The sequence below is a fragment of the Malassezia japonica genome, chromosome 4 (genome assembly GCF_029542785.1).
Source record: "Malassezia japonica chromosome 4, complete sequence".
In the NCBI taxonomy this organism is placed as follows: Eukaryota; Fungi; Basidiomycota; class Malasseziomycetes; order Malasseziales; family Malasseziaceae; genus Malassezia; species Malassezia japonica.
This window is the reverse complement of record NC_083373.1, coordinates 172,539-194,572: the sequence shown is the minus strand read 5'-3', so window position 1 is coordinate 194,572 and position 22,034 is coordinate 172,539. Positions and strand designations below refer to the sequence as shown.

The window sequence follows — 22,034 nt, the reverse complement described above, 5'->3', positions numbered from 1 at the left end:
TTAGCATATTTAAAACAGTCGTCACTTTTGGGTACTACGCCAGGACCAGAATCTTGCGGTTGTGCTTGCCGGCACGCATCACGACAAAACGCCCGTCGAGTAGATTGGATGTGGAGAGGGTCGCTTTGGCGTCCGTCACAGCAGCACCGTTTAGGTAGAGCCCTCCGCCTTGCTGGAGCCGACGTGCTTCGCCTACTGTCAGTAACACAACGTACTCCTGGACGCCGTCAGGCCGGAATCGACCGCGAGACGCAACACTTCCGATTCGAGCGCACCTTGCGGCATATGCACGAGACGTGGGTCATCCTCAAAGGCAAAGAGGACTTCGTCCGTGCGCAGCTGGTCCAAACTCGTACCAAAGAGGACCTTGGTCGCGACACGCGCCCGACGCAGCGCGGCTTCGCCACGGACCAGCTCCGTCATTTCGGCCGCGAGCTTTTCTTGGGCAAGCCGCTTCGTGCGGTCTTTGCTGTGCTCTTCGAGAACACTCGCGATCTCGTCCGACGAAAGGAGCGTAAGCGAGCGCAGGTAGCGCTCGACGTCTGCGTCTGCGCTGCGCAAAAAGTACTGGTAAAAGTCGAGATCCGAGAGCAACGACGGACTGATCCATACCGCGTTGCCGGCCGACTTGCCAAACTTGGCCCCGCTCGAGGTCGTAAGCAGGGGGAGCGTCAGACCATACGCAGGGTCCTCGCGAATGTCGGCACCGTCGGCTGCCTGTTGCCGGCGGATCAGGTCAATGCCGGCGCTAATGTTGCCCATCTGGTCCGAGCCACCGATTTGGAGCGAGCAGTGCCACGGTGCGCGGTGCAGAACGCTAAAGTCGTAGGCTTGGAGCAGTTGGTAGGAAAACTCGGTAAACGAGAGACCTGGCGCGCTGTTGGCTTCCGCTCCGGGCGTCGTAAGGCGGTTCTTGACACTGTCGCGTGCCAGCATATCATTCACACGCGCGTGGCGGCCCACCTCGGACAGGAACTGGATTAGCGACACGGGCTGCAGCCACGAAAAGTTGTTGACGATGCGCACATCGAGCCCCGAGCCAAAGAGCGACTCGCCGGCTGGATTGGCGCTTCCTTCGGTCGTGTATGTATTCACAGGCGCATTGATCATGCCCCTGCGCTCTAGGTATGCCGCTGCATTGTGGAAGAACTGGTACATCTGTGCGCGGATCGACGCGACATTCGCCTTCAGCTGCTCTGCATCGAGCGCGGAGCGCTCTGTCGAGCGCCCGGAAGGGTCGCCAATCGCGCCCGTTCCGCCGCCGACAAGCACAAGCGCCGTGTGGCCATGGAGCGCACAGTGCAGCAGTGCAAAGAGCGGAAGAAGGTTGCCCACATGCATGCTGGGCGCGCTAGGGTCCACACCGGCATAGACCGTGCGAGGCACCAAGGCCCCTTTTTCCACTGTCGCCATGTGCGGCTTGAGCGAACTCGACGTCGTCGCCTGGACCATGTTGCGCTCTTCGAGTGCATCTAAGAGACTGGGCCGTACATCCGATGACTGCAGGCGCACAAGCACGCTGCGCACGCGCACGCCGCTACGCGCCGCTCGCTGCACCAACCGAAGCATGACGAGAAGACAATAAATCGGGCGATCGGGCTTCGCACAGACGCCATGCCATGCCGGAGCTCTACGGCTGGGGCTCCAACGTGCACGGGCAGCTAGCACGCCCGCTCCGAGACGTTTGTGCTCGTGAAATAGTGCACATTGCGCCAGCATCCGCGATCCTGGCTGTGAGTGCAACGCAGGTCGTGTTTCGCGACCATGACCAGGCCTTTGTGCTGGGTGGTGCGGATTGCGGGCTGGACAGCGTTCCAACAGTGACACGCACCAAGGCCATGGGACGTGCGATTGGGCAAGATGAAATCCTGGCGTACCTGAATCGTGGCCACGTCTACTTCCCCGACGGAACGAGAGCCGAAGCGCGCTGTACATGGCGCGATGCAGCGGCCGACCTCACTGGGCGTATTCTTGCCTTGTCTGGTACGTAGCACGGCTCACCCAGAACGCGGCGATCCGTGGCTCTTTTCGACGGTCGGCGCGTGGCTTGCAAGCGATGGGACGGAGAAGACGAAAGGGATGCTCCTCTCTGCGCACGGCGCACAGACCGCTCCGGCGTTTCGTCGCGTGGACGCCGGCGGTGCTCATTTTCTCCTTCTAAGCGAGGAAGCAAGCACCCACCCCCTCTATTCCTTTGGAGACAATCGCTTTGGGCAGCTCGGGGATGTTGGGCTGCCCCTCGACTCGTATACCCTGCATCCCGTTCCCTTTTTCTCTCCGTGCGAAGCCTTCCCCTCTGCTCTGGCGGATGTCGCCTGTGGCAATCGGCATAGCGTAGTACGCACCAAGGATGGCGACTGCTACGGTTGGGGCTGGATTCCCGATGCGGACGGCGCGATCCAGCCTCCGTTCCTGCTGGACCTCCCGACAGACGTCGCTGCTGTGGCGTGCGGCGCCTCGAACACCTATTTCCTCCTGACGGACAATACACTGTGGGGCATTGGAAGCAGTACGTCGCACTCCTAACGCAGATGAGCACGGTGAACTGGGCCCGAACGCCGCGCCCCTCGCCTGGCACACCGAGCTGCAGCGTATCGAGCTTGCTGGAGCAGTCCGACACGTTGCCGCATCGCAGTGGACGTGTTACGCGCTGGTCAACGAATAGGGAATATGAGATTATTGCCATGTAGTTCATGTACACTACACACGCACCCAAGGCAGGGCGCTGCCATGGTGCAAGCACGTAGAGAATATACGTTAGGACGACGAGGTCGTCGGGGCCACCGGCGCATCCGGACTGTGGGTCAGTCTCTAAGGCGACATACATGATCGGAGCAATCTAGCGTCAGCCACACACACACACGTACCGGCTTGTTGTTTTCGGCGAGCAAACGCTGCATAAGGACACCCACGCCAGCGGTCAGAAACACATGTCAACGTACCCTCAAAGACACCCAGAAGGATACCGCACATCACACCCGCACCCGCGGCAGTCCTGGGACCACCACGGATGGCCAGGGTCGAGCCGGTGAAGAAGCCGGCAATGATCGCGTTCCAGGGGTCTTCCTTCTGGCGGACCGACTTGACAGTGCAGTCGAACGAGGTGAAGAGACCACCCCACACACCAAAGTTACCACCCAGGACAGGCGCGCGGGCCTTGATGGCCGACACGGAGCCCAAAAAGCGCTCGCCACGCGGCGAGTTGCGGGCACCCTTAATACCGTGCCAAATTGTGCCACCAATGCAGCCCATGGCAAAAGCGCCACCGAAGTCATTCAAGATCACCCATGGGCACGGGTCACGCGAATGGTCTTGGCCAGGGTGGCCACTCTGTGTAATAGGCATACCGGCTCTTGTCTATGCCAGCTGCGAAATGCCGCCTCGATGCGAAGATCCCCGCTGACGACGCGAAAGAGTTCTGCGGCACGTGATGCTTGGTAAGGCTACAAAGGGGCAGGGGCCAGGGTCCTCTCGAGCAAGGCACGGAGTCTAGGGTAAGGCAGACCACGTACGTAAATAAGAGGTATCGATTCGCGCGCGTCCATGTGTCTGGCTGGTTGAACTGGAGTCGGATGCTGGCGTCGCCAATGGTGTCTTTATGGATTCTGGGTCAGAGACGATACGCACTTGTGGGGAAGGTCCAGCGACGCGTCGTGCTGCACTGCCCTTTCACAGAGCTCTTCTACGCAGTGCAGAATGCCCGACATGGCATAGTCGAATCGCCGCGAGTGAAGCAGGCGTCCAATCTGCCAGTCGCTCGTCCCATAGAGTTCGTAGACGGCCTTGTCGGGCTCGAGGCGTTCCACCGTGCTGTACGAGCCCCGCGGGTGGACTGCGTACTTGGTAAAAGTACAGTCGAGCTTGCGTGCGAGGACCGTGAGAAGGAGCGCCGTCTGGCCCCACGCCGCATTGATCTCGGGCCACTCGACCTGCTCGTGTGCGTGGCTGCCCGACCCCAGACGGCCGAGGCGCAGGCCGTTGATTGACGGCATGCCCCGTGCGTCTTCTGTGATCGAGAATACGTCCGTGTAGGCGTTCGTCTTCTCAAGCTGCGCGAGGATTGCCTTGTCGTTCTCGAGCTGGGTCGTGATGAGTGCCGTCTGCGACTCGATCTGCTCGAGCTCGGCCATCTGCTCATTGTACTCTTTCCAAAACGCATTCTCGTCCTTCTCCAGCGCGTCTTCCTCCTCCTTCGTGGCCCGGAGCTCGCGCTGGAGCTTGGCCTCGTCGTGATCGCATTCCGCAATCTCCTTTTCGAGCCGCCGCTTTTCTGCTTCCATCTGGATTAGCAAGCCAACGTACCTCTTCAATCTCGCGCAGCACGGCATTCTGCTCGCGCTGCCACCGCGCCTTGTCGTCCGCCGACATTTCCATATCGCCCTCGACAAAGGCGAGGCGGGTCAGCTCGCGCTCCAGGAGCTGTAGGGTATCACGTTCTTGCCGCACATCGCTGATCTCAGTCGCCATGCACTCGAGCAGCTGCTGCGTACAGGTATCGCAGAGCGGGTGCTGGATTGGCTTGGTTTCATCGAGGCCCGGGAGCGCCGCGAGGACCCGAAAGAGCCGCGCGTACTGCACGGACTGAGCATCCTCCTCCTTCTCTTTTTCCTTGGTCTCTTTGCTCTTGGCACGGATCTGCGCGAGAAGCGCCTCGCGTACGCTGCGCTTGACCCCCAGCGCGTCCAGGCGCTGTGCGGGGTCGGTCGGCGCGGTGGAGGGGCCCGGTGTGGGAAACGCCTGCCGGACCACCTCCTTCACCTCTTTCACCTTATCATCGTCGCATTCTTCTAGGCTCGCATCGAGCAAGAGCGGCTGCGCACACCGCTGACAATTAAAGCCCATCGTGCCTGCCCAGCATGTCCGAGCGCTAGCGGCGCAGGTGGAGGCATACGGCACGTGGTTTCTTCCCGGCCTCGGCCGATGCATGCGCTGGCCTGGCCGGACCGGGCAGGGAGTGGCTCGGCGCTGGCTTCTGTTCACCGATCCGACACGACGATGGTGTTTGCTCTGGCTTCGCGCTCGCTCCGCTCCACGGGCTTCCGCCCTGCTCTTTCTAACCTGGCTGGTGCCCGCCGTGGCTACGCCGAGGCTGTCAGCGACAAGCTGAAGCTCAGCTTTGTTGTCCCCCACAAGGTAGGCGTTTCTGATCGCTCCGATCAAATGCTAACACACGCAGGCTATCTACGACGCCCAGGAGGTGACCCAGGTCAACGTTTCGGCTGTCAGCGGTGACCTCGGTATCCTCGCTTCGCACGTTCCCAGCATCGAGTCCCTCCGGCCTGGTCTGCTCGAGGTGATCGAGTCGAGCGGCACGAGCAAGCGCTTCTTCGGTACGTGTTTCCTGCTCACCCAGTCTCGAGCGGCTTCGCCACGATCCACCCTGACAACAGCCTCACCGTTAACGCCGTTGAGGCCTTCACTCTTGACTCGTTCTCCCCCGACGCGGTCCGCCAGGGCCTCACCGAGGCGCAGCGCGTCGCCAGCGGCAGCGGCTCTCCTGAGGAGAAGGCCGAGGCCGAGATCGAGGTGGAAGTCTACTCTGCCATCCAGTCTGCTCTCTCGCAGAACTAAGTTGGCGAATACCTGTAGTCCCAACGTGCTAGTCATGCATGTGTAATGCACTATGGTCTACTTCCTCCGTGGGCGATATCCAGTAGAATATTTACTTGGACGGCTTCGAGCTGCTCAGGGCCGCAAAGTCGATCGGAGGGGCAGGGCCAGAGCCGTTGTTCGAGCCAAAGGCGTCCGCAGGCGCGTCCGCAGGCGCGTCGGGGGCCTTGGGCTTGGACTTCTTCGAGGTGTCCTTCTTGCGCGGCGCAGCGGCCGGCTGCGGGGCCTCCTTGGGAGCCGCGGCCTTGGGAGCCTCGACCTTGGGGGCCTCGACCTTGGGAGCCTCGACCTTGGGGGCCTCGACCTTGGGGGCCTCGACCTTGGGGGCCTCGACCTTGGGGGTCTCGGCCTTGGGGGTCTCGGCCTTGGGTGCCTCCTTAGGAGTCTCCTTAGGGTGGTTGCCCTTGGGGCGGTTGGCGAGGATAGCGCGGAGCTCCTCGCGGCGCTCCTGCCACTTGGGCAGAAGCAGGAGCTTCTGCTCGAGCTGCTGCTTCTCTTCCTGGAGGACGAGACGCTTCTCCGCGTCGAGCTCCGTGAAGACGTAGCCGCCCTGGCCGTCGTACTGGAGCACGTGCGAGTGGTACTTCCAGAGCGACGGGCGGTGCGAGACAGTAAGCATGGTGATGCCCAGGTCCGTCGCGTGCTCGTACATGATACGTTCAATGTCGAGCGTCACCGCGCTAGTGCACTCGTCCAGGATAGCGTACTTGGGCTTGTGGTAGAACAGGCGGGCCATAGCAATGCGCTGCTTGTCACCGCCCGAGAGAGCGTCACGCCACTCGCGCTTCACGTCCCAGCCGCCCTCACGCTCGACAATGCTCTGGATCTGGACGACCTGGAGGATGTTCATCAGGTCGTCGTCCGTGACGCCCTTGGCGTGCATCTCCTCGATCGTATCGGGGTAGATGATCTGGTCACGCAGCGTACCCAGCGAGAGGTAAGGACGCTGAGGAATGTAGGTAAAGTCAGAATTGGAAGGCTTGATGACCTTGCCGCCGTACACCGGCCAGAGACCACCGAGGATACGGAACATGCTGCTCTTACCACAGCCGTTCGGGCCGATGATCAGGAGATGCTGGCCCGGGTGAATGTGGAACGAGAGCTTGTCGAGGAGCACGTCGCCGTTGGGGCTGACAATCGGGACCTGATCAAAGATGACCTCCTCGGAGCCCTCCGAGATCTCACCACGGCGCGAGAAGATGTTCTCCTTCTGCTGCTTCTCCTCGTCGTTCGATGAAGTGACGGTGCGCTTCTTGGCCTTGCCCTGCTCGACCTCTTCCATCACCTCGATCAGCTCCATGAGACGCGCCGTGTAGCCAGCAAGCTCCGAGAGCTCCTTGTAACTGTACATGATGCGGCCCATGGCGTCCGAAGACGACAGGAGCAGACGACGGTTGGTAACGAAGAGCTCGGTGCGCGAGCCCATGTCGCTACCGCCGCCGCCGCCCATCGTGATGCCCGGCACCTTGAAGAAGACAGGGGCCGAGCAAATGACGAGACCAATGGCACCCCACAGCCACTTCACGACACCCTCCTCCATCATACCGTGACCGATGCGGACGTGGAACACGCGGTTCACGTGCTTAATGAGGGAAAAGTAGGAGCGGTCGATGAGATGCTTCTCGAGCTCCTGGCCACGGTAGAAGGCGACCTCCTCCGAGTTCTCGATGAGGCGCGCGTGGCTGAAGCGGTACTCACCCTCGAGCTGCTGCTCGGTCGCAGCATACTGGCCGAACGGCGGGGTGAGCTTCTGCAGGAGGATCGTCGTGAGACGGATGATGAGCGTCGTGGCCATCATCATCTCGGCGCCGACCGTGGTACTGAGCTTGAAGTTGTACAGCATCACGTCGAGCACGGGCAGAGCAATGTTACCGTAGAGCGTGGCAAGCGCACGGCTGAACTTCTGCACGTCGACCGTGATGAGCTGGTCGGCGTTCTTCACACGGTCGTCCAGGTTACTCAGCTTGTAGAAGGTGAGCTTCTGGAGGTACTTGTGCTGGATAAAGTCGGTGAGGCGCACGCGGTACGCGACGGCCAGCGACGAGCTCAGGTACGTGATCATACTGTTGGTGAACACGGCCGGAACCGCAATGGCCATCCACGCGAGCACATTCATAAAGAACGAGCGCTTCTCACCGCGCACCAGCGAGGCGACGATGCGACCGTCGAGGTCGGCAACGTACAGTGACAAGAACGTACGGAAGACGAGCGCCAGGGTGAAACCGCCCAGCAGGCCCATCTCCTTGCAGCGCCATGACGGGAAGATGATCTTCAGCAGATAGCCGAGGCGCTTGAAGAAAACACTGTCGACCGCAACGCGCGGCGGCTTCTTGCTGTCGCTGCCACCCCTGCGGCCCTTGCGCGCCGCCGCAACTTCCTGCTGCGCTCCCGACTTGCCCTTGCGTGGCTTGAACATCATAGCCATACCACCCAAGAGTCCGGTAAAGTAAATCACACGCAGCACGCGCTGGATGTTTGTGTAGTTTTGGGAGTAGAAGACGGCAAAGTTGATGGCACGCTCAAGCGCCTTCATCTTTGCCGACTCCCACATGGGGCGCAGTCGAGACTGAATCGCCATGGCTCTAGCACACGGCGGACGCGTCTGCAGAGAGCGGTGTGGTGAGGCTCGGCGCCATAGCACCGGCTCTCGGCCGTGGGCAAACCCGGCGACCACAATCTCCGCAGCCAATCGCGGACAATTCCGACAAAAATTACATAAACTAAACTACAACGCCACGGAGACCAAGACCAAGGCGGGGATTGGGCGCGCGTCGACGATTGCGTCCGGCTGGCCGGCCAGCGAGGTGACTTGGCCACCTACATAGCAGAGACCACGTAGCAGAGACGAGAGGTCTGGGAGGTTGCGCTCAAGACAAAAAACGACGCGGCCGGCGCACAGGCGCTCGGAGGCCGCGTCGAGGATGCGGAGCAGGTGGTCACGGAGCGCGGAGCGGTCGACAAAGCGCGGCATGTGCACGTACAGCGTACGCGTTCTCGGCTCCATCGGCGCTTCGCGCTGCTTGCCATGCGACGACGACGCCGAAGCGAGCTTTTGGGCCACAGCACCGGTCCAGCCTTCACAGATAAGCTCGATGCCAGCGTCTTCTGCCTGGAACGCGCGCGGGGTGTTCCAGTCGACAAAGATGCGGCGCATGAATGCCTCTGCGGCGGCGGTGGGGTGGTGGTGCACGTCGTTGTTCGCCGGACTCATTTCGGGTGTCTCGGGCACATCGAAGCGCGCCGTGTGGCGCAGCGCGGACTGCATAACGTTTTGAGGCGTCAGACGTTTTGGGGGCGCAGACACGATCTGTGCCGCAGCCGCGGCGAGCGCCTCGGCCTGGGTGTCTTCCGCAGGCGCGTGACGGGGGACGGAGCGAGGGACCGGGGGTGGAGAGGGTGGGGGCGACATGGGAAATGAAGCAGGTGAAGCGGTGAAGGTAGGTGTCGCCAGCTCTGCGGCGGCCGACGCGGACGCCCAAGGGCTGTCCGGTGCTAATCCGCCCGCGGGGCTAGCGACTTCGTTGCGTGATGGCCCAGCCATCGTAAGCGGCGCCGTCTCTCTCACAGACAAACGCCGACCTGGCGCAGAGTGTCCAGGCATTTCTGCGGAAGTCATGTCAGGTCCACCATTTCACTACCGAGTCCAGCGTAGTCGACGGATGGGCCTGGACGCCCATCGCGGAGTGATGATTAGACTGCGACACACTCGGGGACAGTGAGGCAGAATTGCTGCGTTAGCTTGAGCACGTACCTAGCGTTCATATTCGAGCTATTCCAGTGAAAGTGCATGGCGCGAAAGTCGTCGTACGATGCCGAGCGAAAGTGGCAAACGGGTGGAGTACTACGGCCGAATGGCGCAATAGCACGTGGCTTCTTTCTGCAGGCTATTTACCCGATCATATCGGCGAGGCCGCCCGAGATGCCCTGCGACTCCTTCACGCCGAGCTCAAAGTAGGAGTAGATAATCGTCACCGCGAGCAGGATACCGGTGCCCGAGCCGAGCGCACCCGAGAGGTCCGCCACGACCGAGAGCGCACCGATCATCGCACCACCGAACATGGCGGCGGTCGGGATGACGCGCTTCAGCTCCTTGTACATGCTGGCGTCGCGGTAGCCCGCAATCACCATGCCGTTCTCCTTGAGCTGCTTGGCGACCTCGCGGGGACCACTGCCCGATACCTCGATCCACACCGTGGAGAGGAGGGCGCAGGCGGTGAGCGTAAAGGCAATGTAGATCACCGCGTGGATCGGGTCGCGGAACACGTCGTAGAGGCCCTGGGGCGGCGAGAGGTAGTAGGCGATACCGCTGACCGCGTGCATCTGCGGGCTGTCCTCCATCGCGTCCCACGAGCCCAAGACACGCACGAACAGGTTGCTCGGGAAGCGCGTCGAGAGCAGCTGGCTGATGATAAAGAAGTTGGACGTGAGCGCCGAGAGCAGCATGATGGGCATGTTGCTCGTGTAGAACAGCTTGACCGGGAAGGTGCCGCGCTGGCCGCGGAACTTGTTCGACTTGACCGGGATCTCGAGACGGAAGCCCTGGAGGTAGATCACAATGAGGAAGATGGCGAGCGTCGCGACGAGGTTCGACACGTTGGGGAGACGCTCGCGGTAGAAGGCCTCCTTGAGCGCACGCGTCTTGTTGTTCCACGTAAAGAGCAAATGGAACAGCGCGACGATCGCACCCTCAAACTCGGGGCCGCGGCCAGTGTTGACCGTGGTCGGCGAAAAGGCCTTCCAGACGATCTGCTCACAGACGTTGGTCGCGATAAAGAGCGAGATACCCGAACCGAGACCGTAGCCCTTCGTAAGCAGCTCATCGAGCAGCAGCACCACCAGACTCGCAACGACAAGCTGCAAGATAAGCAGCAGGCAGACACCAGCACCGAGCTCGCTCGGAGGACCGTACATGCCGGTCAGCACGTAGACGGTCGCCTGGCCGAGCGCGATAATCAGGGCAAAGACTGCGTGAGAAAAGAGACGTACGTTTCTGGGCACCACCAAGCAGCGCACGGTCCTCCTTCAGGCTAAAGTCGACCTGGACAAGGTTCGCACTCGCGAGCAGCTGGATGATCATGCCGGACGTGACGATGGGCGAGATACCCAGCTCCATCAGCGTACCACGGTTCGACGCAAGAATCACACGCATCCAGTACAGAGGATCAGAGCTGTCGCTCGACATGATACCGTACAGGGGAATCTGCGACGAGACAAGGAAAATGGCCAGCACAATCGCGGTCCACATAATACGCTGCTGGAAGGGCACTGCGTCAGCACGGCAACGTACCCTTGCGCTCCGGGGCCGTGACCTCGGGCAGCACCGACATAAACGGTCGCACGAGCGACAAAAACCGGACTAGGTGAGCGCGCGCCATACGTACATCCGCTCATCTTGACCAGGGACGTGGGAAGACGCTAGCCAGCGCGGCGACGTGTCGTTCGAATCGAGGAAATAGATTAATTCCCCGTCAAATTTTCTACTCTTTGTCGCCGCCAGCATGGTACGTACTGAGGCTCACGCAGATCATTCCCGTCCGGTGCTTTAGCTGCGGCAAGGTCGTCGGCGACAAGTGGGATGCGTACCTCGCCCTCCTTATTGAGGGCCGCACGGAAGGCGAGGCGCTCACGGAGCTGGGGCTGCAGCGCTACTGCTGCCGTCGCATGGTCCTGACGCACGTCGATCTCATCGAGCGCTTGCTGCACTACAACAGTACGTCGCGCGACTCACACAGTTCATGAGCGCAAGTCGAATCCGTTCCCTGCGTAGGGGGCAAGAGAGGCACTGTGCCGCACGCCGGCGAAATAAAAGGCGGTGGTGCCGCCGTGTCGCATGCAAGCGGCCGCACGGCCGCCCCAGCGCGGGTGCGAGCAAGACCGCGCGCGATGCACGCTGCATCGACGGCCGCACCGCGGCCACGTCCGCAGCGCCGACCTCCCTGCCGGATGTCACGACATTGTCGCCTGTCTAGTCTGTAGTATAGTACGCATCTTGTATGCTATTTCCGCTCGTCCGGCAGCGCCGCACGTACGCGGCGCAGCTGCTCGACGCGCTCCTCGTGCGCTACCGCGCGCACGACAGCCGCATCACGCAGCGCACGCGACGCGCCAAGCGGCGCGCCAAACACGTAGCGGAGCAGCGCCGTGACCTCGCTCTTGGCGTCGCGGTCGACGGCACTAACGATGCGGTCCCAGTCCTTCCAGAACTTGCGCTTGGCGCTCGCCCAGCGCCCTTGCAGGTACCACGCCGCGGCGGCGGTCGCAAGCAGCGCCGTCCCCCCCGCGGTGCTCGGCGCAATGGCCAGCACGTCCGCATAGCCCGCAAGCTCGCTCAAGAACGCGGGCGGCGTCCATGGCGTCCAGGACGATGCAGAAAAGTCGGCCCATGTCTGCACCGGCAGCGGCGCATCCGCCGGAGCTGCAACGTGCAGGCGCTTGTGCGCCAGTGCGCCGTACCCACACAGGGTGTACGTCGTGCCGAGGAACGCATAGACGTGCAGCGTCGCGCGCTGCGCCCGTGCCGTCAGCTGGTCGATCGGCCCCCCGGCCTCGAGCAGCTGGCGGCGCCGGCGGACGACCGGCTCCGAGAGGCACGTCGGCGAGAGGATCGGCGCGAGCTGTGCGTCGCGGAACGCACCGAGCGCATTTTGCAGCGTAGCACTGTTAAACGACGGCTCAGCGTCTGCAAGTGCGCCCGAGTCGCGCTGTGCGCGCGCCTGCTCTTCGCCCCGCGCGAGGTCCGCGAGCGAGTCGGCGGTGCGCTGTGTCTCGGTGGCTGCGAGCGCGCGCAGCTGCCCGGCCTCGTACGCGAGGCGCACCTCTTGGTCCGTGCCAAAGCTACGGCCGACCGCGTAGAGCAGGGCGAGGCGCAGCTCGTCGATGCGCATCGGCAGCTTGTACCACGCAAAGCGCGACGCGAGCGTCCCCTCGACCTCATGGCGCGAGTCGGCGAGGAAGCCGGCGACTGACGCGGACGCGTCGCCTTTGCGCACATGCGCCGGCGACGGAAGCTCGCTGCCCGCGCTGTCCGGCACAATCTTTTCCGCGAGCGTGCTCATGGCCAGCTCGGCGCTTGACGCAAGGACGGTGGCGTAGCCGTTGGCAAGGCGCAGGCGCTCTTCCTCGGCGGCCTCAGCGGCGGACGCCTGCTCGATCGCAGCGCGAGCGAGGTACGCAACGCGCGTCGTGGGGTCCGACGGGCGCACGACGGCATTATAGAGCGGCGGAAAACGCGCTGCGCGAAAGTCGTCCGCAAACGCGAGCCACGCGTCGCGCACAGGCGGCGTACGCGCCGCGCCGTCCGGCGCAGCTGTCGCGGGCGGCGGCGCGAGCAGCGCCTTGGCATGCGCCGCGAGGCTGGACGAGACGACATGGACGCCCGGCGGCGCGCTGCCGAGCGGCGCGGCTTGCGACGCAAGCAGGTTGAGGATGCGTGGAGTGAGTGTGGCGCGGACCGAGCGCCCGAGTGCCGCCCAGTCTGGCATCTCGGCCGCCTTGGCGACGCTTGCGCCTGCCGGCGCCGGAGTGTCGGGCCCGACTGCGCGCCATGGGAGATTGATCAGTACCGATGTCTCGGGCTTGCCCGCAAAGCGCTCGATCAGCGCCAAGGTACGCTGTGCCGGCACCGGTGCGAGCACGCCCTGCATCGCCTCGAGGTCCGTCACGAAGAAAACGGCGTCCGCGCCGTAGAGCGTCTCGAGGCTTTCGGCGCTGTCGGTCGGGTCGAGCATTTCGACGATTTCCAGCCCGTCGCGCAGCCACGGCAGCGGGACAAGGAGCGTGTCATCTGCGCTGCTTTGCTCGCCGTACCGGATCACGAGGCCGCGGTCGGTGCGCGCCGCCGCCTCGCTCTTAGCTTGGAGCGCCCGCGAGACGCCAGCATCGTGCGGCTCGGCAAGGAGCGCATCCACGACCTGCGCCGTGCCGCTCGATGCGGCGCCTACAAACGCGACGCGCCGCGCGCGCATCGGCGCATCCAGCGCGACGTCCGCCGCGTCCAAGCGTGCGTGCCACGCCGAGTCCTGCGCAAAGAGCTGCGCGGTCCCTTGGAGTGTGCCGCGCAGCGCACCCACATCCAGCGCTGGTGTCACGGACGAGACCCAGCGGCCGCCACGCAGCGCACGCGGCGCGCAGCGCACGCGGCCCAGTCCCCGCAGGCCCAGTCGGCTCATGGATCGAGCACGGAGCATTCCCGTAACACGTGACTGTCGCGTCTTTTCCTCCCTCATGGATCGCAAGCGGGCGCAGGCGGACGCGCCGGACGCGGGGGATGCGAAGCGCATGCACCTGAGCGAAGAGGATGAGAGCCCTGCGTATGCGGGCCTCGAGCAGTTCCGCAAGGAGGCGATCTACCGCGCGATGCGCGAAGCAAAACGCGACGCGGCGCGTGCGACGGAATCCGCGCATGCGCTCGAAGCCGACGTCGCGGGCCTGCGCAAGAGCGTGCTCGCAGTGAACGAGTTTTGGGATATGGTGCGTACTGCGACTAACGCAGCTTGTAGAAACGCTCCGGACGACTGGCGTCGACGAGCACGTGCTCGGCGAAGGGCTCCGCAGCGCCTTGGTCGGTGCCGTGCCGCTGGCGCTCGAGCAGAGCGCGGCCGAGCACGCTTCGGCGCTCGCGACACGCACGCAGGTCGTGCGTGAGGTGCTTGCGCACATCGCCGCGCACGGCGCGCGTGCGCCGAGCGACGTGGGCGCCGCCCAGACACGTATCGCACAGCTCGCGGCCGAGTCGGGCGCGCTGCGCCAGACGCTCGCCGCGGCCCATGCCGAGCTCGCGCGGCTACAGGCGGTGGCGAGCCGCGTGACAGAGCAGCTGCGCATTGCCGAAAAGCATCGCGACCGCGCCGCAAGCGACACGCTCCGCACGATCGAAGACCCCCTCGGCAAGGCGCAGCGCGACGCAGAGGCCGCCCAGATCGCCGCGGCCGAGGCGGAGAAGGCCCAGGCGGAAAAGCGCGCAGAAAACGCGCAGGCCCCGGCGGTGAATGCGGCGACAGAAGAGGAGCTCGTCACGCTCCGCGAGCTCGCAAAGGCGCGCCTCGACGAGATAGGCGAGGTGCGCCAGGAGCTCGGCGGGGTGAAGCAAGAGCTCGCCGCGACCTCGTTCCAACTCACGTCGCTGCCGGACGAGCGCATTAACGCACACCCCCTCTACCACGAGCTACAGGCGGAAATGGTCTTTTTGCAGCACGAGGCCGAGCGGCTGCGGAGCGCGTACGCTGCGCTGGACAAGGAGAACGAGGAGCTGCGTGAGTTCCGCCTCGAGTTCCAGCACCAGACCTCGACGCAGGCCAATACACACAGCGACGAGCTCCAGAAGCAGCTCAAGGCGCGCGATGCAGACATTGTGCGCCTGCGTGGCCAGCGCGACGAGCTCAACGCCGAGATGCTCGAGCGCCGCGCACGCGACACGGTCAAGTTTGCGCAGGTCGACGAGCTCAAGGCGCTCCTTGCGCCGAAAGACGAGCGGATCGAGGCCTTGAAGGGGCAGGCGCATCGTCTCCAACTGCAAGTCGCCGCGCTGCGAGGCGACGCGCACGCGGTGCAGGTGCTGAGCGAGAGCGAGCCCGGCACGGACGCCGTGCCTGCGCTCGAGGCCGCGCTGAAAAAGGCCGAGGAGGAAAAGGCGGCGCTCGCGCTGCACGACGTGAGCGACGCGCACGCCGAGCTTGCGCGCCTCCGTGCGCTTCTCGACGACGGCACGCCGTCGGAGGATGTTGCGTCGGCGGACGATGTCGCGGCGCGCTGGGCCTCGCTGCAAGACAGCCTGCAGAAAGCGCGCCTCGAGATCCAGGCGTCGGGCGCCTCGACCACCACTCTTTACGACGAGATCGACCGCCTGAGCAGCGCCTATGACCAGCTCGAGAAGCAGGCGAATGCAAAGCTCGTCAACCTCGCCAAGCTCGAGGACAAAATTCTGCGCCTCACCACCGAAAAGTCCAAAGCGGACAACAAGTACTTTGCCGCGATGCGCGCCAAGGATGCGCTCGATGCCGAGAAGCGCACGCTTGCGCGCAGCGCCGAGCGCCAGGCCAAGGTTATTGAGCGCTACACCGAGACCGAGAAGGGCCTCGGGCAGCAGCTGACGCAGGCCGAAAAGGAGATCACGCTCCTCCGCCGCGGCCTGCAGGCGCACACGACGAAGCTCGCCGAGGTCGACCGCGACCGTGCGGTGCTGCGCCGCAAGGCGGCCGAGGCCGAGCGCGCCAAGTCCACCGCCGAGCAGCTCGTCACGCAGCACCTCGCGACGATCACAGAAGAGAGCGGCGCGAAGGTGCGCGCCGAGGAGCGCGCCGCGATCCTCGACAAGGAGGTGAGCCGTCTGAAGCGCAAGGTCGCCGATGCCAACGCCGGTGCGCCGCGCAAGCGCGGCGACGATAATACGCAGCTCGAGTACCTCGATTCGCTCCTCAAGTGCTCGGCGTGCAAGGAGCGCTACCGCGACCGGATCATTACGCGCTGCCTGCACACCTTCTGCGAGCAGTGCGTCAACGCGCGGATCCAGACCAGGCAGCGCAAGTGTCCCCACTGCGGCCTGGCGTTTGCCACGAGCGATGTTCAAGTGCTCTACTGTACGTGAAGAAAAAACTAACGCAGTGCAATGATGTATTTTAGGGCTACGGCTGTACCTTGTACAGCGTATCCACGAAGCGCGAAGCCATCTCGCCGATGAGCATCGGGCCCACCGCCGAGCTCTGGCCCAGCCCATAGACCGTCGCCATCGTACCGGGCTTCGCAGGTTTAGTGCGCGAGTGCGCGACCGCATCCTTGAGATCCGCAATGAACTGGTCCACGCTCGGCACCGTCAGGCGCGTGCACGCGAGATGAACCGCGGGCACGTCGCCACCGAGCGCATTGAGGTGCCAGCCACGCTTGCTCATTTGGTCACCCACGTCGTAGATGTTGTGCGTGCCGGCGCTGGCGATCGCCACGACGCTCACGAGCGGCTTGCCGAGCACGGTAAGCTCGGGGATCTCATGGCGCACGCGGCGCTCAATGTCCTTGGCAGCGCCGACAATGCTCTTGCAAGAGTTTGTGTAGCCGTCCTGGCCCATGGCGACCATCACCGCCCACGTCGCGGCGATGATCGATCCGGGGCGCGAGCCAGCGAGCGTCGGGCTCGCGTACACACCGCCGACCCAGCTGGAGTTGACATAGTACTGGAAGCGGCGCATGCGCTCGGTGCTGTACATCACCACCGAGAGACCCTTGGGGCCGAAGCCGTACTTGTGCGTGTCGCAGGAAATCGACGTAACGCCATCCACACGGAAGTCAAACGGCTCCGAGACGTACCCCGCGCGGTCGAGGAACGGCACAAGGAACGAGCCGAGGCAGCAGTCCACATGGCACAGGATGCCGTGGCGTTTGGCGAGCGCGGCAATAGAGACAATGTCGTCGATCATGCCGTCGGGGAAGTTGGGCGCACTGCCCACGAGCAGCACCGTCTGGCTGTTGATCGCGCGGTGCATCGCGTCGATGCGGACCTTGCGCGTGATGCGGTCGACCGGGATGCGGCGCACCTTGAGCCCAAAGTACTGGCCCGCTTTGTCAAAGGCGACGTGCGCGCTCGTCGGGATCACAATCTCCGGCTCGGTGATTCCGCGCTCGGCGCGCCCCCAGTCGCGCGCGGCCTTGCATGCCATCAGAATCGACTCGGTGCCGCCCGAGGTCGTGGTGCCGGCGGCGCCTGGCGGCGCGTTGTACATGCTCAGGGCCATCGCCACGATTTCCGACTCCATCTTACGCACACCCGGGAAGACCTCCGGGTGCAGCGGGTTGGACAAGAGGAAGCGAGCAAAGCAACCGAGGATCACGCGGTTCAGCTCCTCGCCGCCGTGGTACACCGCACCGGAGACGTGGCCGTCGCGCCACTGGCGCTCCGAGTCGCCGCTGTCATCGCCGGTGAGGTGCTGCAGTACGGCGAGCTGCTTGTCGATCCACGCCTCGTCGCGGCCGTGCACCGGCAGCGTGCGCACCGTCGGCACGCTCGACGGGGGCAAGAGGCTCTTTTCGAGCGTCGTCGTTGCCTCGCCCATCTCGCGGTCCATGCGCCTCTTGTTCGAGGGCAGCTTGAGCATGAGGCCCACGAAGCGCTGCACCAGGGCCGAGTACGCCTGGAGCACGATACCCGTCAGACCCTCTGCACGGATCGCGCGGAGCCAGCGGCGGCCAAAGTGCAGCACGACCCATACCAAGGCAACCGTACGAGCTTTAATTAGTCTATAGGCAACACACCATTGTCGTACGTCACTATACTGTTGGTCCAGTTGCTGCTGGAGCCGCCCGAGCCACCCATGATCGCTAGGGGTTACCCGGGAACGTCGTCTCACGTGGTGCCACGTGCTACCACTCGAACTCGCTGGGTGAGCGTGGGGTACCTACCCGTTGCACTTGGAAAAGAGGTAGTCGCGGCCGCCGATAGAGGCGACGCCGTCGCGCAGAACGCACTTCCACTTGTTCTTTACGCGCTGGACCTGGATTAGTTAGGGACACGCACCTTGTCGTAGAGACACAGCATCATATCCTCGTTCCCCTCAAAGTCCTCCTCCTCCGAGTCGTCGAGGTCGGACCCAATTTCGTTGCTGGCCTCCTCGTCCTCGTCCTCGTGCTTCCGCTTTTTCCCTGCCGCCGGCTTCTCTTTCTCGTCGGCCTGTGCGTCGTCTTTTGGCTCGGACTTGACCCGGGTGTTGCGCGCCGTGGCGGGCTCCACGCCTGGCGTCGTGGTGTATTGCACGGGCGGGCGCGCGCCCGGTGCGGCCGAGCTGCCGCCGGCTCCGTCGAACTCGGTCACCTGCGTCGCAACGAGCTTCGCCTCCCAGGACCGCTGCAGCTCCTCGAGCACCTCCTTCTCGATGCCCATATCTTCAAAGTCTTGGCGGACATTCGCGATCACATCGTCGATGATGTGTCGGAATGTCAATGAAACTACTTTGTTGCTCATCGCAGCTCACTGCCGCAACTGGAAACTGTCCCAGCGCATGCACTCGCCGCTGCTCGACACGCCCGACGTCGTGACGAACCGCGCGAGCGACGGCGCCGCCCGATCTGATGAGCACGTGACACTGCGGCATGCCGCGCCACACGCGATCGACCCCGCTTAGCGATGGCCGTGGTCGAAGAAGAGTCGTACAAGGTAGGCGACGTTGTTCTGGCAAAAATCAAAGGGTTCCCGGCGTGGCCGGGGATCATTATGGATGATGCCGATGTGCCTTCGGCCGTGTGCCGCGAAAAACCGGCGAGCAAGAACGCGAATCTCTTCACGATTCGCTTCTTCCCGGCAGCGGACTAGTACGTTTTTGCAGCTCACACAGCCACTGGGCGACAGCGCGCGATTTGACGCACCTGACGGAGGAGAGCATCGACGCGTTTATTGCGTCGCACAAAAAGTCGAGCGATCTGCTGAAGGCGTACAAGATCGCCAAGGACCCGCACGGCTGGAACGCGAAGCAGACCGCGGCGGTGCACGACCACGAGGCGGCACTCGCAACGGCCGACGACGAGGACACGACCAAGAAGCGCAAGCAGCCCGCCGCGCCGGCCAGCCGCAAGAAGCGAAAGGAGGAGGCGGAAGAGGCGCCGAAAGAGGAGCCAAAGGAGGAGCACGAAGAGGAGCTGGACCCGCAGACGAAAAAAGTGCGCGAATGGCGCCACAAGCTGCAGCGTGCGTTCCTCAGCAAGGACGGCGTGATCAAGCCGGAGGATATGGAGGCGCAGGACGCCACCCTCAAGATCGTCGAGGCGTACGACGAGATCACACCGGAGCAGCTTAAGGCGACCAAGATCGGCAAGGTGATGAAGCGCATCCACCAGCTTCCCGAGATTCCCAAGGACGAGCAGTTTCACTTCCGCGAGCGCGCAGGAGTATTAATGAACAAGTGGGGGGCCATTCTCGGGGCGACACTGCCGGCAGACGCGTAGTATCGATACATCCATTTCATGGCATGACTATTCATTGTAGATGTACAGGGCCATGCGCCGGCGAGCCCAGCTCCAGCGGCGGCACACTCTCGTCCTCGACGCCCGCATCACGGGGGGTACGCAGCGTGTCGGGCGAAAAGAGCGTCGCGCCCGCCGCCTCGGGCACGGGCACAGGCGTGGGGCCGGGCACGGGCGCGCTGCGATCGCGCATCAGCGCCTCGGTCTCGAGCTGCTCAATGCGCGCACGCAGGTTCATCGTCTCGAGCTCCAGGTGGCGGTTGCGGCCACGCAACGTGTCGAGCTCCTCGAGCGTGTTGGGCGTGCGCTGCTTCGGCGTGGCAATCGGCGTGTCTTGCGCACGGTCTTTGGCGGGGGCGACGACCGCCTCGAGGAGCCATGTCTGGTTCGCCGCGAGGCGCTGTGCATTCCGCTGCGTCTCGGCACGTAGCGCCCCGACCTCGCTCTTGAGGCGTGTATTTTCCGAGGTCCGCTGTTCTAGCAGCACGCGGTAGCGATTCGCATTCGCCTCGCTGTTCGACACGGTGAGTTCCATCTCTTCCCACCACGAGAGCAGCTTGTCCATCTCGCGGCTTTGCAGCTCGTACTTGTCGAGATCGTCTTCCCAGTCCGACAAGCAGTTGCTCAGCTTGCGCACGTTTTCTCCATACTCTTGCAGACGCTCGAGCTTGGGTCGCGCAAGCGCCAGGTCCTCGTCCTGCTGAAAGAGGCGCGAGCCCATCTCGGTGATCTGCGCCGCCTGCGTCGCGACCATCGCCTGCGAGTCCGCCAGCTGCTTTTGCAGCTGCTTCGTCTCGACGCCCCATGAGCGCCGCTCCTCGCGGTAGGTGTTGAGCTTGGTGTTTAGCTCGCGCTCCCACTGCACGTGGCGGTTGTTGGCGGCCTGCGACTCGAGGCGCTGGCGCTCGGCGCGACCTTGGGCGGTGAGGAGCTGCGCACGCAACGTGCGCACAGTATGGTACAAGCTCTGGTGCTCGGCCTCGCTCGCAGCATCGGTGATACGGTCGCGGTGCAGGCGCCCAATGTGCAAAAGGAGCTGTTCTTTGAGATAGAGCTCAAATTTGTGCTCAGTGCGCAGCAGGACGTCGCTCGCCGGGATGTGGTCGTCGAGCAAAGCGTCTGCGCTCGCGATGTCGTCTTTGGGGGTGATGCAGAGCGACATGCACGACGCGGTGAGGTCCGACGCGTCGTGCTGCGCCCAGCGCTTGGAATTCGTCAGTTCGGTCGTGGCGTCGGCCTCGGCGAGCAAAGGGTGCACCGCGTGGCCACGCAGCATCGTCACAGACCGCTCGCGCATCGCGGCCACGTCAAAGACGACCTTGGCATGCTCGGCAAGGTAGCCCTTTGCGTCGCGCAAAAAGGCCAGCAGGTTGCACGGAAAAAGGCCGTAGAGCAGCGTAAAGAGCAGCGTTACGCACGATGGCAGGCCATCTGCGCTGGTACCCCGCCGCCAGGTTACGGCGCGCCCGTAAATCGCAAAGAGCGCCGGGACGCCACCGCCGCCGCCTTTGGCGACGTACTGCGGAATGTGGGGCAGCACCATGACAAGGCATTTGGTGCCGAACGACATGGAGCGCGTCGAGAAGGTATGCAGGAGTGTCTCGAGGACGCGGTTCATCAGCGGCGTCGACGCAATGCAGTAGGCGTGCATCGACTGGGCGTGCAAAAAGCTCGCCAAGAGGTAGAGGACAGGCCCTTCGGACTGCACGTTGCCGAGTGTCGAAGCAAGCACCTCGAAGAACGCGGTCGGCCGCTGCGTGCTGTACAACGCAATGACCATCTCGAGCGTGCGCCGCCACTCGATTTCCGCGCGCGTCTCGCGCACAGGCGCCTCAAGCGGCGCGTCCTCCGCGTCCTCCGTCTCGCCAAGCTCCGCCTGAAAATCTTCCGGGAGCGGCACGAGTTCCTGCTGCGAGCTTGCGGCGTCCACGTACAGATCCAGCACACGCTGGGCAATGCTTTTTCCGCTCTCTGGATGACTCACCATCATGGTATAGACGATGAGGATGCGCACATCTTCGGCGTGCTGGGGCGTGAGCGCAGTTGAGCACAGCGCGGGATACAGCGCACGCTCCCACCACCCCTCCATGATCGCTGCGTCAAAGATCGGCGCACAGAGGCCCAGCAGCGCGACGACCGTGTCCAGCACAGCCGGCGTCGCCTTGATGCTCTCAAACGCCTCAATCATGTCCGCGTTGATCTTTTCTGCAATTGCCGAGCGCACGGCATTGCTCGGCTTGCTGGTGTATGCCCCGGCGCTTGCTAGCAGGTCGCTATCGGCGGGGGGGGCATCGAGACTGGTGTCCTGGAGCAGCGCCGCGATGCTATTGCGCGCCGCGTCGAGTGCCGGCACGCCGCCCTTCACGATCGCACTATGTATGCTCTGAGATACATCCTTGACGAGCGCGAGCGTGCCGCGCGACACATTCAGCGCGCTCAGGCCCGACGCGCTCGAGAAGGACGGCGGCGGCATGACGGCAAGGCGT

At 63.7% G+C, this 22,034-nt stretch overlaps 14 protein-coding genes across 14 annotated transcripts; 5 read left to right on the top strand and 9 right to left on the bottom strand.

Moving 5' to 3' along the window:
* Positions 1-34: 34 nt before the first annotated feature.
* Positions 35-1,569, bottom strand: MSY1 (tyrosine--tRNA ligase; the record flags this gene model as incomplete). Its single annotated transcript, XM_060266410.1, has 2 exons — positions 35-162; positions 216-1,569. 2 exons carry the CDS (start codon positions 1,567-1,569, stop codon positions 35-37), a joined length of 1,482 nt encoding a protein of 493 aa, XP_060122393.1.
* Positions 1,570-1,619: 50 nt separating this feature from the next.
* Positions 1,620-2,665, top strand: MJAP1_002472 (uncharacterized protein; the record flags this gene model as incomplete). The annotated part of the gene is made up of 5 exons (XM_060266409.1): positions 1,620-1,788; positions 1,822-1,983; positions 2,006-2,140; positions 2,339-2,509; positions 2,532-2,665. 5 exons carry the CDS (start codon positions 1,620-1,622, stop codon positions 2,663-2,665), a joined length of 771 nt encoding a protein of 256 aa, XP_060122392.1.
* A 92-nt stretch (positions 2,666-2,757) lies between these two features.
* On the bottom strand, positions 2,758-4,842 carry atg6 (Vacuolar protein sorting-associated protein atg6; the record flags this gene model as incomplete). The annotated part of the gene is made up of 6 exons (XM_060266408.1): positions 2,758-2,797; positions 2,858-2,894; positions 2,943-3,328; positions 3,513-3,605; positions 3,628-4,280; positions 4,303-4,842. The coding sequence occupies 6 exons, from the start codon at positions 4,840-4,842 to the stop codon at positions 2,758-2,760; spliced, it is 1,749 nt and encodes a 582-aa protein (XP_060122391.1).
* Positions 4,843-4,995: 153 nt separating this feature from the next.
* On the top strand, positions 4,996-5,571 carry ATP16 (delta subunit of the central stalk of mitochondrial F1F0 ATP synthase, atp16; the record flags this gene model as incomplete). The annotated part of the gene is made up of 3 exons (XM_060266407.1): positions 4,996-5,133; positions 5,207-5,330; positions 5,354-5,571. 3 exons carry the CDS (start codon positions 4,996-4,998, stop codon positions 5,569-5,571), a joined length of 480 nt encoding a protein of 159 aa, XP_060122390.1.
* A 91-nt stretch (positions 5,572-5,662) lies between these two features.
* PXA2 (ATP-binding cassette long-chain fatty acid transporter pxa2) lies at positions 5,663-8,188 on the bottom strand (the record flags this gene model as incomplete). Its single annotated transcript, XM_060266406.1, has 1 exon — positions 5,663-8,188. The coding sequence occupies one exon, from the start codon at positions 8,186-8,188 to the stop codon at positions 5,663-5,665; it is 2,526 nt and encodes an 841-aa protein (XP_060122389.1).
* A 147-nt stretch (positions 8,189-8,335) lies between these two features.
* Positions 8,336-9,019, bottom strand: MJAP1_002468 (uncharacterized protein; the record flags this gene model as incomplete). Its single annotated transcript, XM_060266405.1, has 1 exon — positions 8,336-9,019. The coding sequence occupies one exon, from the start codon at positions 9,017-9,019 to the stop codon at positions 8,336-8,338; it is 684 nt and encodes a 227-aa protein (XP_060122388.1).
* Positions 9,020-9,498: 479 nt separating this feature from the next.
* SEC61 (translocon subunit) lies at positions 9,499-11,001 on the bottom strand (the record flags this gene model as incomplete). Its single annotated transcript, XM_060266404.1, has 4 exons — positions 9,499-10,574; positions 10,597-10,875; positions 10,898-10,966; positions 10,992-11,001. 4 exons carry the CDS (start codon positions 10,999-11,001, stop codon positions 9,499-9,501), a joined length of 1,434 nt encoding a protein of 477 aa, XP_060122387.1.
* Positions 11,002-11,108: 107 nt separating this feature from the next.
* RPB10 (DNA-directed RNA Polymerase II subunit L) lies at positions 11,109-11,579 on the top strand (the record flags this gene model as incomplete). Its single annotated transcript, XM_060266403.1, has 4 exons — positions 11,109-11,111; positions 11,134-11,320; positions 11,343-11,373; positions 11,468-11,579. 4 exons carry the CDS (start codon positions 11,109-11,111, stop codon positions 11,577-11,579), a joined length of 333 nt encoding a protein of 110 aa, XP_060122386.1.
* A 27-nt stretch (positions 11,580-11,606) lies between these two features.
* MJAP1_002465 (uncharacterized protein) lies at positions 11,607-13,778 on the bottom strand (the record flags this gene model as incomplete). Its single annotated transcript, XM_060266402.1, has 1 exon — positions 11,607-13,778. The coding sequence occupies one exon, from the start codon at positions 13,776-13,778 to the stop codon at positions 11,607-11,609; it is 2,172 nt and encodes a 723-aa protein (XP_060122385.1).
* A 55-nt stretch (positions 13,779-13,833) lies between these two features.
* BRE1 (RING-type E3 ubiquitin transferase) lies at positions 13,834-16,192 on the top strand (the record flags this gene model as incomplete). The annotated part of the gene is made up of 2 exons (XM_060266401.1): positions 13,834-14,079; positions 14,102-16,192. The coding sequence occupies 2 exons, from the start codon at positions 13,834-13,836 to the stop codon at positions 16,190-16,192; spliced, it is 2,337 nt and encodes a 778-aa protein (XP_060122384.1).
* A 37-nt stretch (positions 16,193-16,229) lies between these two features.
* DPL1 (sphinganine-1-phosphate aldolase) lies at positions 16,230-17,908 on the bottom strand (the record flags this gene model as incomplete). Its single annotated transcript, XM_060266400.1, has 2 exons — positions 16,230-17,821; positions 17,848-17,908. 2 exons carry the CDS (start codon positions 17,906-17,908, stop codon positions 16,230-16,232), a joined length of 1,653 nt encoding a protein of 550 aa, XP_060122383.1.
* A 47-nt stretch (positions 17,909-17,955) lies between these two features.
* On the bottom strand, positions 17,956-18,553 carry TOA1 (transcription factor IIA subunit alpha; the record flags this gene model as incomplete). Its single annotated transcript, XM_060266399.1, has 3 exons — positions 17,956-17,971; positions 17,995-18,086; positions 18,110-18,553. 3 exons carry the CDS (start codon positions 18,551-18,553, stop codon positions 17,956-17,958), a joined length of 552 nt encoding a protein of 183 aa, XP_060122382.1.
* A 162-nt stretch (positions 18,554-18,715) lies between these two features.
* MJAP1_002461 (uncharacterized protein) lies at positions 18,716-19,530 on the top strand (the record flags this gene model as incomplete). The annotated part of the gene is made up of 3 exons (XM_060266398.1): positions 18,716-18,745; positions 18,894-18,900; positions 18,938-19,530. 3 exons carry the CDS (start codon positions 18,716-18,718, stop codon positions 19,528-19,530), a joined length of 630 nt encoding a protein of 209 aa, XP_060122381.1.
* Positions 19,531-19,561: 31 nt separating this feature from the next.
* On the bottom strand, positions 19,562-22,021 carry MJAP1_002460 (uncharacterized protein; the record flags this gene model as incomplete). The annotated part of the gene is made up of 1 exon (XM_060266397.1): positions 19,562-22,021. One exon carries the CDS (start codon positions 22,019-22,021, stop codon positions 19,562-19,564), a length of 2,460 nt encoding a protein of 819 aa, XP_060122380.1.
* Between the last annotated feature and the right edge of the window lie 13 nt (positions 22,022-22,034).